The sequence below is a fragment of the Equus quagga genome, chromosome 10 (assembly GCF_021613505.1).
Source record: "Equus quagga isolate Etosha38 chromosome 10, UCLA_HA_Equagga_1.0, whole genome shotgun sequence".
Taxonomy (NCBI): domain Eukaryota; kingdom Metazoa; phylum Chordata; class Mammalia; order Perissodactyla; family Equidae; genus Equus; species Equus quagga.
The window spans coordinates 112,756,876-112,773,527 of record NC_060276.1 but is presented as its reverse complement, the minus strand read 5'-3'; the positions used below and the strand labels follow the sequence as shown (position 1 = coordinate 112,773,527).

At 41.9% G+C, this 16,652-nt stretch overlaps 1 protein-coding gene across 5 annotated transcripts in view; it reads right to left on the bottom strand.

Annotated features, from left to right (window-relative positions):
- Positions 1-3,962: 3,962 nt before the first annotated feature.
- GPM6B (glycoprotein M6B) overlaps positions 3,963-16,652 on the bottom strand; it is a 151,833-nt gene continuing 139,143 nt past the window's right edge. For 3 of the 5 annotated variants that reach the window (XM_046673855.1, XM_046673854.1, XM_046673851.1), the window contains 4 exons: positions 12,652-12,823; positions 10,085-10,158; positions 9,087-9,152; positions 3,963-5,891 (listed from right to left, as the gene is read on the bottom strand). In XM_046673855.1, coding sequence (XP_046529811.1) covers positions 5,742-5,891; positions 9,087-9,152; positions 10,085-10,158; positions 12,652-12,823 — 462 coding nt within the window. In that variant the 3' untranslated portion in view covers positions 3,963-5,741. Of the gene's footprint in view, positions 7,439-9,086; positions 9,153-10,084; positions 10,159-12,651; positions 12,824-16,652 lie in introns of all 5 variants that reach the window. The other 2 variants (XM_046673856.1, XM_046673852.1) reach the window with 1 other exon arrangement.

The window sequence follows — 16,652 nt, the reverse complement described above, 5'->3', positions numbered from 1 at the left end:
AAGGTGTTGTTTAAGTCCAGTGTTTCCTTATTGATTTTCTGTGTGGATGGTCTATCCATTGTTGAAAGTGAGGTATTGAAGTACCCTACTGTTATTGTATTGTTGCCTATTTCTCCCTTCAGGTCTGTTAATATTTGCTTTATATATTTAGGTGCTCTTATGTCGAGTGCATAAATATTTACAAATGTTATATCCTTTTGATGAATTGACCCCTTTATCATTATATAATGACCTTCTTTGTCTCTTGTTACAGTCTTTGGCGTAAAGTCTATTTTGTGTGTGTGTGTGTGTGTGAGGAAGGTTGGCCCTCAGCTAACATCTGTGTCAATCTTCCTCTACTTTATGTGGTTGTGTTTGTGGGAGGAGGCGAGTTCAACGTCTGCTCACAGCGCCATCTTGACGAGAACCCTGGGCTTCCTGGATCTGGGTGTCTATTTCTTTCCCTATGTTAGGGAAGTTTTCAGCCATTACTTTTTTGAATAAATTTTCTGCCTCTTTCTCTTCTTCCTGGGCTGCTATGGTGTGTATATTGGTTCACTTGATGGTGTCCCACTAAGTCCCTTAAGTTATCTTCACTCTTTTTCATTCATTTTTCTTTTTGCTCTTCTGACTGGATGAATTCCACTGGCCTGTCTTCAAGTTTGCTGATCCTTTCTTCTGCTTGACCTAATCTGCTTTTGAACCCTTCTATTGAATTTTTCAGTTCAGTCATTCTTCAGCTCTGTGATTTCTGTTTGGTACTTTTTAATATTTTCTCTTCGTTGAAATTCTCACTTTGTTCATGCATTGTTCTGACCTTGGTGAGCATCTGTATGACCTCTCTGTATTTAGAACTCTCAGGTAAGCCACTTATTTCCATTTCATTAAGGTCTATTTCTGGAGTTTTGTCTATTTCTTTTGTTTGGAACATGTTTCTTCATTTTCCTTGACTCTCTATGTTGGTTTCTGTGTATTAGATAAAACAGCCACCTTGCCCAGTCTTGACAGAGTGGTCTCATGTAGGAGATGAACTTCAGTCAGCCCCGCCTAAACTCTTGGTTGCCTATCAAACCTTTGTGATTGTCCAAGCCACCTTCTTTGTCCTTGGTGCTTCCCAATAGCTGAGAATATGTCAAGACTGGTCAGTGTCCCAATGGGGAGGATCATAGTCAGCACCTAGATGCAGGTTGTGACTGGAAGCTGGACCCTCAGCACCTGGGAAAGTATGTAGTTAGGCCCCTTCCCAGGATAAACTGGGAGATGGGTATTTTTTCCTGTTCCCTCTGCACTTGGCCTGGGTGTATAGCTGTGGGGTTTGTTCCTGCACTTATTAAGAACTGCTTGTTTGCTGCAGTCCTGTGGGACTTGTGAATGCAAGCCCTGTTGGCTTTCAGAATCAGGTGGTCCAGGGGCCCATCTCTTGGGAGCAGCTGCAAAAGCTGGGATGCCAGACATGTGTACAAGCTTCTTCTAGGGAGATACTGGGGACTTGGAGCAGACTAGAGGGAGAGGGCAGGGGAGGTGTCCACAGACTTTCCTGGTCTCAGAGGATGATATCAGTCAGCCTTAGATGCATGCTAAGTTAGAAGCTTAACCCTCAGGAAGCAGTTTTTAACGTATGCACCAGACCCCATTCAGGGAAAGACTGGGAGAGGGGTGTTTGTTCCCTCTGTTCTGAGCCCTGGGAGGCTAGCCAGTTAAGAACTGCTTCTTTGCTACAGTCCGTGGGACTCAAGAATGCAAGCCCCATTGGCTATCAGAGCCAGGCAATCCGAGGACCCCTCCCTTGGTTGGCAGCTTCCAAAGCGGGGCACAGAGTGTATAAGTTCCTTCCTGGGAGATACTGGTGATTTGGAGTAGGCTAGAGGGAGCAGACTACAGTTGTAGGCAGAGAAGCTGGTTTCCTCAGTCTCCAAGGAGAATGGCGGTTAGCCCCTAGATGTGTGCTAAATTAGAAGTCTGTCAGGCAGCAGCTTCTAATCTATGCAAATAGACCCTTTTCAGGGAAAACTGGGAGTTGGTGAGTCCTCCAGAACTGATTAAGAACTGTTTCTTTGTTGTAGTCTTGTGGGTCTCATGGACGCAAGCCCTGTTGGTCTTAAGAGCTAGGTGTTTTGGAGGCCCTTCCCTCAGGTGAGTGTCTTAAACGTTGGGGCACTAGATGTGGGGTTGCAACCCTTTGCTCTTGAGGGAGAACTTGGGAGTTGGAAGTTCCCTCCCAATGGTATGGCACTGTGCTGGAGGTGGGGTTTATGGTGAGAGCGTGTCTCAGCCTTTCCTACCCATTTCAACGTGGCTATCTTTCTCCTTTGCCCAAGATGTAAGATAGCTCAGCTGGAGTTTGGATTTCTTTCAGAGGGAATTGCTCCATGTATAGTGGGAGGAGGGGACCAGAACCCTCAGATAACTTCTTAACACCACTATTACCCAGTTTTTTCCCCACCTTGTATTTTCAAAGCCCTTGTCTGAGTAACTCAATAGCTACTTTGTGTTCTAGCTTAGGATTTGACAGCTTCACTTTCCTTTTTTTTTTTCAGTCAACATAAATTCTAAGCAGTATTCTTAATACTCCATATCAGGGCAGAGTCCATGTAAAGAAAAGTCAGTCATTTCTTTTGTAGCATTTCAGATGGCCGCATCATCTAGAATGCCTGTGCGTCCAGATCACAAGGTGCGAGACCCTCCCCTGCAGGCTCTCCTGCTCCCATCTCCACAAGACCCCCTGACTGAGTCTGTTTAAATCTTCCCCAGGTAGGTATAATGAAGTTTAAATATCAAAACACTGAGGAAGATTGGGGGGCAGTTTAGAAAAAAGAATGTTCTTTGCCAAACTTGACTTACCTCTATTTGTATTTTTGTTTCCTTAAAACTTTCTGTAGTTTTATTCATCTTAATATTCATTTTTAAAAAGTTGCCTTAAGTAAAATCTAATTTTTCAAACATCTGAGAACAAATTAGCCATGCACTAGCTACAGACAGATGCCATCATTTAGGAAAAGATACTAATAACAAAGTGGATTGCCTCTTTTAAATCTTAAGACTATCATAGCATTAATAGAAAGTATTAAGTAGCGTGACAAACAGTATACTAATTGGGCTCCTGATTGTTCTCCTGCTGAGCATGAATGAAGGTCCAGAGGCAGCACCTCATTTAGAAATGTCAATGTGTCAATAACAGCAAAAGCTGGTCCTAAGAAAGGTCAGATGTAGAAAATCCGAATTTATAATCATGCTGACAGATAAGTAGTTTAAACAGATTATAAAATGAAATCCTAAGTAACAAATTTAGCTCTGCTACTTCAGGGAATAACTGTTAGATCTACGTATTTTTTTCATATTCCTGAATCTTTTTTCAGGAGAGTTTTTTTTTTTTTTTTGGTAAGGAAGACTGGCCCTGAGCTAACATCTGTGCCAATCTTCCTCTATTTGTTGTACGTGGGACACTGCCACAGCATGGCTTGATGAGCAGTGTGTAGGTCCCTGCCAGGGATCTGAAGCTGTGAACCCCGGGACACTGAAGTGGAGCACCCAAACTTAACCATTACACCACCAGACTGGCCCCTTCAGGAGCCTTTTATACCTTGGTTTGTAAACCAGCCAGTGGTACATGGACCCTTATGAAGCGTCTTAATCCCATAGGTATAGTGCTTTCATTTGTTGAAGCTAGTCAGAAAAATTCTATACTTTTCATAGACAACTATAAAATGTCAGTGGCACTTTATATAAAATATAGCCCAGTGGGTTACGATATATTTTCAAATTGCTCTCACTTAAGAGATTTTTGTCAGAAATGAAACATGTAGCACTCTCTTCTAAACTTGATTATGCATACTATTTAAAAATGACACCATACTGAGGACAGAGAGAGTATTTATGTAGGGTAAAAAGGCAAGTGAATGAAGCTATAATTTTATTTCATTTCTCTTAGTACATCCACAACTGTTTCCACCTAAATAGATCTTTAAAATAAGCATACACAAGTATTGACTATTATCTACAAATATTTATTGTAACACTTGAATAGAACTACAGGAAGCCCTTGGCACTGATAGAAAATATTGATTCACTGTTAGGTTACAAAAATTTATACATAGCAAAATTTAATGCTCTTTACATAAAAAATATTAGACTACTTAAACAAAACTTTCAAAAATTCCTGGTAATAGCTACCAGAATTAGAAAAGTAAAATTAGGCTTTGGACACTGCCTTTTCTAGAACACTGGACTCGAACAGCACCTCCACTGCTGGAAAAGATAGTTAAGTCTGTCATGCAACAGGAAAACAAACACCAAGCTATTCTGGAACAACTGTTCTACACAGAAGAGAGCTTCTCCCAATTAAAAAAAAATAGTCAAGATCCAAATAGGCATTTTTAGGCATTAACAACAACAACAAAAAGAATCCAAATGAAATATTATACTTGATGTACAATTTTAATAGCATCTTGATAAAGGTATGCTTCCTTTCATTTTAATACATTTCTGCACATGTATATGTTTTTAAATCCAGGAAACAGCCAAACCACAAGTTAATTCTTAACATGAATATACATAGTTAACCCTATATTATGCAGCCCCTTTTAAAAAGCACTGATGCATCCAACAGTTATATGTATCATTTCATAAAGAACAACACAAAGTTTACCATCACTAATACCCAATACCTATAGTCACTTAATGTTCTGGAACACAATGATTTAGAAGGCAAGTTTCTTTTGAAAATGGCTTAAACTCAAGCAGTTTTCTTGCTGAACATCGAACTTGATTATTCCAGGAAACTAAGATTTAGATAAGAAAAAGTGAAATAAATACCAACCCTAATTTAAATTACTTAAGTATTCAAGTCTATAAAAGTAGGAGGTCTGTGGTCTATTTGTAATTAGGTTTTAGATAGTTGGTATGAAACTGTAAACTCACTATTCAGACCACATAGAAATGGTTTAGAATGGTGGTCATTTTAATAAGGTAACACTTCTTAATTAAGAAAAACATTTGTGGAACAAAATTCTATGAAGGATTTTGGGTCTCCCGTTGTAATATAAGTTCTTAGAAATTTAAAGCAAATACTCATTAAGGCAGAGCTGACATTTATTTCCCAAGACGAAGGATGACAACTGGGTCATTTTATTAAAATGAAATCTATCATAAAATTGATTCTGGAAAGCTTGTCAATGAGTCAGAATGCAGCTTCTTCAATGGTAGGCGTAGCCAAATGTATAGGAGCTCATTTCAGCATTATTGAAGAAAAGATTTCTGATTGGATCAGGAAATCTTAGTGGCGGTGGGGAGTCAGCTAATTAATATGATCCTTACAACTAGCCTTTTTTTTTTTTTTTATCTTTGATGAGCCACAGTTTAATAAATGTCAGTTGTCAGAAATGGAACTTCACGCCAATTCCATTTTATTCCCTATTTAGATATATTTATTTGAGGACAGATGGCATACGTGAATTTATGGTCACATCCCTTGATGCTGGCACATCATGGGTCCCTATCAAATTTCAAAAGGATGAACAATCATTTTGTCAAAGTGTTGCCTTTTAAAATGGCTAACATGAAACCTCCAATATCTGTTCTAAAGAAAAAGATTTACCTACTGGAAGGTTTTCCTAGAAATACATCCCAGCAGCTTGAGACAGACAGTGAAGGGTTTGTACTTCTACATTAGTTTGTTTGGTGGGATACACATCTGTACTGCAGAGCAGCTGTCTGGTGATTTGTCAGAGCTGTCAATTCGTCGGCTGAAACACTCTGGCAAACATTTATGTGTAAGAATTGAGTTGTTCTTTTGACCGAGACTGGATATCTTGCAGTTCCTGTTCTTCCTTTGCTTTGATATCCTGGTAAGCCTGCATTTTGCTTGCATCCTTTAAGTAAGCCCAGTTAGAAGACAGTATCATGAGGAAGTGGATCTGGAAAAGAAGGGTGAGCATGATGGCTAGTGAGCATGTCAGAAGGCAAAGCGAGCCGCTAGGCAGATTAGACGGTCTGTACTGTAAAAAGGGAGGAGAGGGTTATTCTGTAGTAACAGTCTGCTAGGAGAGGCGTCAGATACTGAAAGCATGCTCTACTAGTGTGCTTAATATGAAAAGGCTGAAGAAAAGTTAGTATACAAACATAACGAACTTGAAAAAAAATGGCCAAAGTTATTGTTAAAAATAAGCAAAAATGAAATACGAGAGGGTACTTTTTACCATTTTGAGAGGACTTTTAAAGACTAATGCAGAAGTTCAGAAACACGTTGTGTGGTTATTTTAAAATAAACGTAGTGGAAAGATCTTTCTCATCTGTGGATAAAATCAATTCCCCCAAAGGCCTAAAAGGATGAACAGCGTTTATTTTGAGTAAATAATAAAAACTACATATATTTAACATGGAAAAATTAAGTGAATGTCAAAACCAAAATTAAGAACTCTAAGCAAAGCATGCAGTCTCTGTTAACAAATTTTTAGTTGTGAAACTACATTTTTCATCTTATAACTGCCAATATTTCATTTCACAAAATATAAAAATCCTTATTGTCATTCTTTACAGCTGATGTGGCGAACACGTCTTTCCCATTTATTTTCCTCATCTTTCCTGCAAAATCTCCATCTCAAGTTCCTTATATTTCATATTGCCTTCTCAACATATTTGAGACTTTCAGATCCAGGCACAACTTCTCTTCCCGTTAAAATCGCACATGCAGTTTGAGAACTGGCTACAAGGACTCAGTTACTACTTACCACAACAATTTAAGGTTATCCATTTTGTGGGCTCTGAAAGGAATGATGGCATTGTGTTAAAAAAAAATTTTTTAGAGAAAGATTTTAGAGGAAACCAATGGGTGGCCTTTATTTTTCTTCAGATTTTCATCTGGCTTATTTGAGGGGCATTTATTTGGTAGTGAACCATGTAATAGTAAAAAATGTTTTAATCAAATTTAAAATATATTTGTAAAATATTTTCTAGAAAGAGTCTGACAAAACAAAATCCAGATTAAAAAGGTTCTCTTCCATTTCATCTTCAGCACTTGTTTTCATTTTCATCATTGAAATTGGTCATCAAGCAAGCAAAAATAATGGAAAATACAGGTATTCCAAAGTTTTACTACTTCATTTAGAGATACTGCTCAAAGTGATTTTTTATTGGATGCTCACCAATGTCAGTAAATAACTGAATCCTTTTCAAAATGTGGAAATAGCCAGATCTCATTATTTTGTAATTCATGTACGGTAAGTCAGCTTATTAATCTACCATGCGAAATGAGTTGACTAAAGCTATTTACAAATTACTGTAACGAAACTGCAGGAACCGAGACTGCTTTAGTCTGGGGTGTCAGTGATATTTCACGCTACGTCATATAGCTCTCTAAAGCTCCTTATTGGCCTTATGCAATTTAGAATTTAGTGCAGCAATCTTCCCGACTCTTAAACTTCAAAACCGCATAGTTATATGTAGTAGCCATCATGTAGATCAGCTGGTGGAAGAGAACAAAACAGGACAGTAAGATACAGGCAGTGACGGCTAGGGCCGCGACACTTCTACACTTGGGCGGGGAGGGGTGCCAGCTCAGAGCCAATGTTTCTTTTTTCCCATTTACAGATTTAGATTTTCACATCTAGCACACACACACACTTTTTCTCCTTTCACATATACAACACAAGTCCTCGGCTCTGGCCTCGGTACGTTTATTAAAAAGACGGGTGTGTTTAAAGAATAACAAGAGAGCAAGCTGGGTCAGCAGCATGAGAAAGACGAAGCTAAGTGCCCTATTTCCCTTCAGCTTCCCCAAACTGCCTATTCAGCAGCAATTAGTCCTCTTCCTGCCTGTTGCTAAGCCAAGGGAACAGGCAGGAGCCCAGAGAACAGGTCACCACTGGGATTTAACAGGTTGTTCTGTTCATGGGCTGTAATGGGAAGGAATGACTTAATGGTTGGAAAAACTGGGAATGACTCATTTCCGAGCAGCTGAGATTCCCCCTTGCTCTTCCAATCTTAGATTTCTTGAAATCACAAACCAAGCCCTCCCAAATTACATATATACACATACATACGAACATACAGATACTTGTGTGTGTTTATACAGTTGATCCTCATTATTTGCAGATTCCATATTGGTGAATTTGTCTACATGCTAAAATTCCTCTGTAACCCCCAAAATAACACTCCTGGCACTTTCACTGTCATTCATGGCCATGCTGAGTGGGGAAAAAGTTGAGTTGCCTAATGCGCATGTTCCCGGCTGAGGCCAACCATGGTGACCCTCTGCCTTCTTATTTCAGCTCTCAGACTGTAAGCAAGTATCCTTTTTGCAATTTATTTAGTGCCACCTTTTTTGCATTTTTGTGATTTTATTCTTTAAATGTTCCTTAATCATAGTGCTGAAGTGCTGTCTAGTGTTTCTAAGCGCAAGAAGGCTACGAGGTGCCTCACGGAGAAAATATAGGTGCTCAATGAGCTTCACTCAGGTTTGAGGTACAGTGTTGTTAACCATGAGTTCAATGGCAATGAATCAGCAATATACACTAAATAAGATGGGTTTAAACAGAAACGCACAAAAGAAGGTTATCTATTGATCTGTCTGACTAAAATGTTGTGACCACAGGCTCACAGAAATCTAGCTCTATCTCCCAAGGGCAGTGGCTTGGTATTTGCTACCTCTGTTCGAGGAGACTTTATAGAACATCACTACTGTGCCTAACAAGGGCAACTGTACATGTATGTATGTATATATGCATATTTCCATTTGGAAGTGAAGATTTCTTGGCAAAGAAATGGGTAATGCCTCACATGAGCATCTGTCCATGATTGAAGTCATGAAAGTAAGTGCTAAATATGCAACAATGCAATATGCCAGTCCTAGTTAACAGGTGTTCCGGGTGTTGGTACCCTCTCTTCTTTCCACAGAATCCAAATTACATTACCTACAATCGGTGCCAAGACAGCCAACTAGTATTTCCTGCAATTTAGACAAGTGGTAAGTTCACAGAGGTGAAATTTAACCAAGGTTGAGTCCCAGAATTGTTTGCTTCAGTAGGCTGGCAAAAGCTGGAAGGGAAACCTGTCATTATAGAGACAGCAGGGGGCGGGAGCTAGCCTAGGCCAGTCCTGGGGCCGTTACTCACCAGGGCAATGACGGTGGCACCAGCTCCCGCACAGGCCACAATGAACAGGTGATAGGACATGTAGAACTAGGAAAGAACAGGCACCGACATAAGCATTTTATGTGGAATGAAATGGCCTACACCTGTTTCTGGGTGCTTGCACACATTCCCTTCAAGCCCAGTTCACAACCCTGGCTGCATACTGGAATCATCTGGGGGCTTTCAAAACTTTCTGATGCCCAGGCTGTATCCCAGACCAATTAAATCTGAGTATCTGGGGGCTTGGCCTCAGCCATCCGTATATTATAATGCTCCTCAGTGACTGCAATGTGCAGCCAAGGCTGGGAGCCCCTGATTTGAGCCAATCCATCTTATGGATATATAAATTGACTAGCCAGGAAGGTAGGGGCTAATTATTATATGATTATTATATTATTACTATAACTCATTGCTTTCCAAAAGCATGTTAGGATTTTCTTAAATACGCAAGCTCCCACTAGTGCATTTAATTTTCTTTTATGAACAGTTATAAACCAATGCCTGAAGAATATTCTAGGGCTGAGAGATTTTAAGCTGAAGCGTTAGGATTTATTGCCAATTAAGGGTGAACAACAAATAAGTGAATCACTCTGGAAATATAAACGAGTAACTTGGTTTAAATACAAATTCAGGGAAATCTTTTCTATGAAAATTTACATTTGTTCTGTGACAGATGTTCTACTTTGAGAAAGAGAAGAATCTACATATATTTTCAAAATTGCAGGATTGGGATCACTACAAATTATTGCCAAAAGAGAAAGCTCTCTAAATGGCCTGGACCATGTGAAATAGCCATTTTCTAGGTCAAAAACAGCTGCATATTGGTGATTATGTACAGTTCAATCTTCAAGAATGTGCAAAAAAGAGCTTTCCTTACTAGCATTTTAGCCCTTTCTCCTGCTCTTTCTACCCAGGAGAACCCTTTTTCTCAGCCTAATTTGGGAAGTGATCCTCTGGCCCTCGGACCTGAGGGGTTTTACCTCATTGGTGTTGCAGATGTTCTCCAGGGCGGAGCCACAGATTTTTCCTGGGAAGGCATTCCAAGGAATGATACCTGCCAAGTGAATCCCAGTAGAATGTCAGTTTCTAGTAGAGACTACAGTGACTCGTGCTCTCAACTGTCCTCACCACTTTAGATGTCGATTACAGTGCCATCATACACTGCAGTCTTCATCAACAATTGCCCTATCTGCCCTTGGCACAACAAAATTGTTTGAATAAATAGTAAGCCCTATGTGGACAGTAGGGCAAGAGCCAAGTCAACTAGTCCACAACCTAATGGACATTTTTTCACTAAAAATTATGCTTCGTTTAGTTGAGCTGATATTTGTGAAAATTGATCTTCTTCATAAACTCACTGTAGGGAGGACCTAGCCTTGAACCATAAACTACAGGATGACCCCTGCCCCGTGCTGAGGTCAAATTGAATTTCATGGTCCGTGGCCTTGCTACCCAAGCTTTTTGTTAGTGGGTCTGCCATGAGATAAGTTCCGAAATTGAAAGTCTACACTCAGAAAGTTTCATGGCAATTTGACAGAGAAATTTGTTTATGTAATTTGGATTTTTTATGTCTTTGCTTTTATATTCATTTTTGTTGTGTTTTACAAATCTATTGGAAATACTTTTAGATTGAAAATCCAATTAGAAATCTGAAAAAGAAGAAGAACTCCGTCCTTCACCACAGACCGTAGTGCCAGCATGGTCTGTGGTGTCTCACTGTAACCCTGACCCCCTTTCTCCAGTGACATCGTCCATTGGGCTGCTGATCTTTTCCCCACTAATGCGTAGGTGTGTGCTTAAAAATTAAACACAGCTCGGGGCTGGCCCCGTGGCCAACTGGTTAAGTTTGTGCGCTCGGCTGCAGGTGGCCCAGTGTTTTGTTGGTTTGAATCCTGGGTACAGACATGACGCTGCTCATCAAGCCACGCTGAGGCGGCATCCCACGTGCCACAACTAGAAGGACCTACAACGAAGAATATACAACTGTGTACGGGGGTCTTTGAGGAGAAAGAGGAAAAAAATAAAATCTTTAAAAAATTAAACACAGCTCAAATTACATTTCTCTCAGGAGGTAAGGAAGGAGGATTAAAAAAAATTCCTTATTCCTTCCATCCTTGTCATGGGCCAAGAGTAAATCTTTGTGCTTCAGAAAAATGGGAAATGACAAGTCCCCAAATTGTCAGTGAAACCTAGTGGTTTCAAATCAGAACTTAAAAAGTAGTGAAAATATTTAAAAATAGGGAAGTGATGTACATTTAGACATATATTTACAGATACTTTAAAAATCAACTTCAGGCTGTTTTTCAATCCATCATAAAGAACAGTGTGGTCGAGCCTTGGTCTTTATGAGCAGCGATTGGTCCCATGGGCAGATTTAGGTGCATTTCGTATTATGTTGTAAGATAAGATGTTAAGGATAAGCCACACAGGAAAAACAAGAAGAAAAATGAAATAGTCATCTCTCTCCAGAAAAGCTCTGAAAGAACAGTAATTTCCTCTTCAATTTTAATGAAAGGGTCTCCCCCCCAACCTTGTTGTTTCTGCCAAGAACAGGATTTCCTGCTATCCCGGCTAAAAGCACTAATTAAACTCCTTGCTTAGGATGCTGCCTTCTCTCGTGCAGCAGGGAAGGCGAGTCTCAAATTAATTGACAGGGGGAGCAATGGCCCCTGCTGTGGTTTGTCAACATGAACCAACCTTAGCTGCCTACTGTGAGGATCCCATTCATTAGAAAATGTTTGACCAGGTTTCCAACAGCCGTCTCCTATAGAGTACATTCTGATGGCTTTGTGTCTAGATTCTACGTTGTTTTTCAGTATAGATGAAATTTAAGCAACTGGTCGTTTAAAAGAGACCTGATTTGAAGAGTTGGATGAGCAAATTAATTGGATTGTACAGTGCATGCAATATTTTGGACAGAAAGTTGGATAGTTCAAAACTGAAAAGAAATTAAAGAAAACATGTAATCATTTTATAGTGGATATCCAGAAGTTTTTTTTGATTGAATTGTATTATAAAGTAGCTTTGAATTATAAAAAGTCTTTTTCACTACATACTTAACTTGAAAATATAACTTTTTTTTTTTGAGATTGGTACCTGAGCTAACATCTGTTGCCAATCTTCCTTTTTTTTTCCCTTCTTCTCTCCAAAGCCCCCCAGTACATAGTTGTATATTCTAGTTGTGAGTGCCTCTGGTTGTGCTGTGTGGGATGCCGCCTCAGCATGGCCTAATGAGCAGTGCCATGTCAGCGCCCAGGATCCGAACTGGTGAAACCCTGGGCCGCCGAAGCAAAGCGCCTGAATTTAACCACTCGGCCACGGGGCCAGCCCCAAAATATAACAATTTTGAATGATGCCTTTTAGCAACTAAGAGCCTGAGTGATGTTTCCAGAACATGGAGCATATTGAGGGAAAGAGTACATATTATTCCAATAGAAGAATGTATGAAGCAGATCATGACAATTAAAAAGATGCCCACGTAATACTTAAGGTCCAGAGGTAGGCACAAGAGGTTAGAAGTTAATCGGGGGGAATTAAAAGGAAGTACCGTATTGCCGGATATCCACGCAGATCTGCTCCACACCAGCTGTCCCGTTGGTCTGGGGTGACTTGATGACTTCACAAGTTGACCATATGTTGTAGAACATAAACACAGGCACCGCAGAGAAACCAAACACGCCCAGCCAGGCCACTCCCAGTACGTAGGTGAGGAAGACGAACTAAGCGCAAGACGAGAGGAAGAGAGAATCGTCACTGAAACAGGCAAGGCGCATCCCCTGGGAAGAATGATTGTGTGTTTCTGGCCCGATACCGAACTTGTGGGATGCATTTAGAGCACTGCCTGGGCCACGGTAGTGCCAAGGGAGGGGAGAACTGAGGGCTGGTATCTGGGGTAGAGTTGTCATGCTCTCCAGAACTATAGTGAAGTCACTTCCGGGACTTTTCAGGTCCCTCTCTTAACTAACAAGGACATGAAACCCCAAGAGGTGATCTCCCTTGTCCAAAGTCACAGAGCTAATTAGTGACAGGGCCTCCCACGTGGTGCTCTTTCTAAACATTAGTTCTAAGAACTCAGAGCATGGTACCATGGGATAGTGTCTGGATGCTTTTATAGGCCACTGAATTATAACTGCATATTTATCAAAAATTACCTTTATTTTACATAATAGGTAGTATAATAGCAATTGCTACAGGAAGCCCTTTCTCAAAAGGAACTTCCCTAGTTTTGTGATCCTGTGAAATTACTAAAAGCATTAGATGTTTGAAACTTGATTACAAGTTTAAAATAGCCTTGAACATAAGCTTAATGAACAGTGTATCAGATAAAATTCTCATTTCCCTCTTGGTTTTTTTGTCTTTAAGATTCACAGCAGCTCTGCAAGCAAAGCAATGGCTTAGGGAAAAATCTTCATCGCCTTCACCCACACGTTGCCATAGGCGATCTCAGGAAGAATATAATCATATTGCTTTACTTTCTTCATAACCTTCTGCCTTCACTACCAATTTTCACTTTGAAAGGCTGCTTCAAAAACTTTGTGGTATTTCTATTTTCAGAATGTGCACCCACAGAGTGTGTGGGCGAGGGTTTGGAATTCTCGTTTGGCTTTTATTTTTTTAAGCTGATCCTGAAGACCTGGAGATTCAATCTGACTTTCCACACTGCAGTTGGACGAGGTCGGCCTGGGGGTCAGGCTCAGACAGGCTGTCTCCTGTTGGTCGACCCAGGAAACTGCAGAAACAAGTTATTTTTTCTTTTATTTCAAGGATATTTAAACTTTCGGAAGTATTTGCATTTCTAAAAATATTCAAAGCAGCAGATTTGAGCAGTTTCACACCCTCTTCCTCTTCCAGTGCTTATGGATGGGCTGCTCCAGACTAAGGTTCCTTTTTCTTACCCTTCAAAAGAAAACTTTACTTTCTAATAATACCACAAAGACTTGAAAATGGGCTGGTGGTTCTTTGCTTGGTGAGCCTTCCCTTCCTGCAGTGGTAAGGGCTCCACTTCTCCAAAGTGCCCAGTGGAGAGAGCCCAGTTGGGGGCCATTCCTATCATGGAGGCCTCAAGCATTCAGAATTGCTGCCTCAGCACTCGGGCAGGTGCTTCCTCTGAAGGACCAGTGATGGCAAGGCCTTCCTGTGAACGAGGATCAGCTTCGCCATCCCTGGTGGGCAGAGCTCATTTCTCTTCCTCGCCTCATACAACTTCCTGTCGTGAGCATGGTGCTTCAGCTGTCATCAGCCTTCCCCTGTCACCTAGATCTTCCTAACATGCTCCAAGGTAGGTCCCTTCAATGATCCCCTGGAATGTATCAACAAAACCATAGTGTTCAAGGCATGGGCACCAGGAAGAGGAATGAAGACAGCCCAGGTCCTCTGCATAAGTGGCTTTTCAACGGATTAGAACAGATCTTTTCTCAAAGTCCAACATATACGCAGATAAACGTGGGCTGTGCTGGTTGGGGGCAGTTCTTCCTGCTTGGCATGGTGGTACAAAAGCCCCCACGCGCACCAGCACCCTCCTCCATGAGAACAGCTCCAAACACAGGCCCACATGGTCACCCATACCTCTCTGGGCGAAGACGCACAGCCTCCAGCACAAGCTCCTTGTACTCTCTACTGTCCCTGGTATGTTAACGCTTGTTAGGAAGTAAACTGAGGCACATTAAAATTTCTGAGAAATGTGAAGATGTGTCTGAGCATACATCCATTTGAATGGGAACGCGGATAGGAGGCTCCAGCGACAGGGGCTGGGGAGAGGTTTTTATAGAGCAGACACAGAAGCAAAGCAAGGAGATGATTGGATTGGCTGTAGCTTACGCAGTTGCCTTATCTGGGAGACTGGTTGGCTTTCGGTGAGGGGGGAGTGCTCAGGTTTCATGTTCTCAGATTCCAGCGCATGGGCTCTGGCTCAGGTTTCGGTTTGCTTAGGTAGGCTGCCAAGGCCTGAGAGCCACCTCCAGCCACGGCCTCCCTGTGTAATGACTTGAACTCGTCAAAGGTCAAATGAATACTTTCAGTATCCAGAATGTTAAACATCAGGCAGTTGCCAATTTAATACTATGCCCTGGCAGAAACTGGACCCTTTTATTCTTAAAACCTGAGGGGTTGGGGGCCGGCCTGCTGGCACAGTGGTCAAGTTCGCACATTCTGCTTCCGCTGCCTGGGGTTCGCCGGTTTGGATCCCGGGTGTGGACATGGCACCACTTATCAAGCCATGCTGTGGCAGGCATCCCACATATAAAGTAGAGGAAGATGGGCACGGATGTGAGCTCAGGGCTAATCTTCCTAAACAAAAACCCCCAAAAACCTGAGGGGTAGAAGTGAGGGGGGAAAGCTGCCATTTTAAAGCTGCCAGGAGTTTAGGTAGGGTTTTTCCCCACTTTTTGTTGCTATTTTCTCTCAGCTCCCTACAGTCATGCCATTTCCTCTTTTTTTTTTTTTTTTTTTTTTTACAGTTGCCTCCTTCCCCCCAAAAGTAACCATTTCCCTGACTTGTATAGTAGTTACTTCATATTTTTTCTAAACAACACCTTTATCAGGATAGAATTTACTCCAGAGAGTTTTAAATTCATTTACTCCCTTGTTCTGTGAACTTCACCTTAAAAAGCCAAAGTGAAAGGAGAATCCTATTTGGGATTTGGAATTGGAGAGGTTCGAATCAACAAAGAATGGGATCGCTCAGCAGGTGAGTGGCGGCTTCCATCGCTGGCGGCAGTTTCTTTCAGGAATGTGGTTTTCTGAATAACACTCGCTGAGGAGACTATTTGTCTCAGGGAGACTCTTTGTCCCCAGGAGACTCTTTGTCCCTGGAGACTGTGTGTGCACGCGTTCCTGTTCTGAAGTCCCACAAACGCTGTCACTGCACTGAACTTAAATGTTGGTACAGGGCCCCTCCTAGTTTATCATGTTTGGATGGACCGCTCCCTGGGGATGGAGGGTCTCCTGGGCGGGGTGGATCTGGGTGGAACACAAAGTTGGGGCCAGACATGCTGAAAGGCACCGCTGAGGTGAAAGAACAACAGGGCACAGGCAGGGCCCAGGAGGGACAGAGGAGCAGGACCCTAGGTGGGGCCAGCCCTGTCAACTCCAGCAGGAGTGGTTTCTGCATTGGCATCTCCTTGTCGCAGCCCCCTGGCCTCAGTAACACTCTGTTACATTTACAGCCTCGTCTTAGCCATGCTGTGGGACTGGCCCAGCCTGGGTGTGACACAGGAGGGAGCATCGGCCTGAGGGCACAGTAGCTCAGGTTGGTGGGAAGCAGCCTGGTGGAGAGCAGAGGCTGGGCAGAACCAGCAGGGCTGGCTGCGGGGCAGGTCCCTCTGCAGGATCAGGGCAATGTGTTGGACTGAACAAGAAATTTCCAGAGATCACAGCGGGAGAGACTTAAGCCCTAGGCAGCACTTGCTGTAGCCTGTAGGATGTCAGGCTCAGCTGACTGTGAGGTGGGCATTCATGGGAACAACGACAGAGATAAGACTCAAGCTTCCATCAAATTCTCCGGACCCTTTGGGGGCATCTCCTTGGCCACTTTCTTCTTCCTTGCACCCC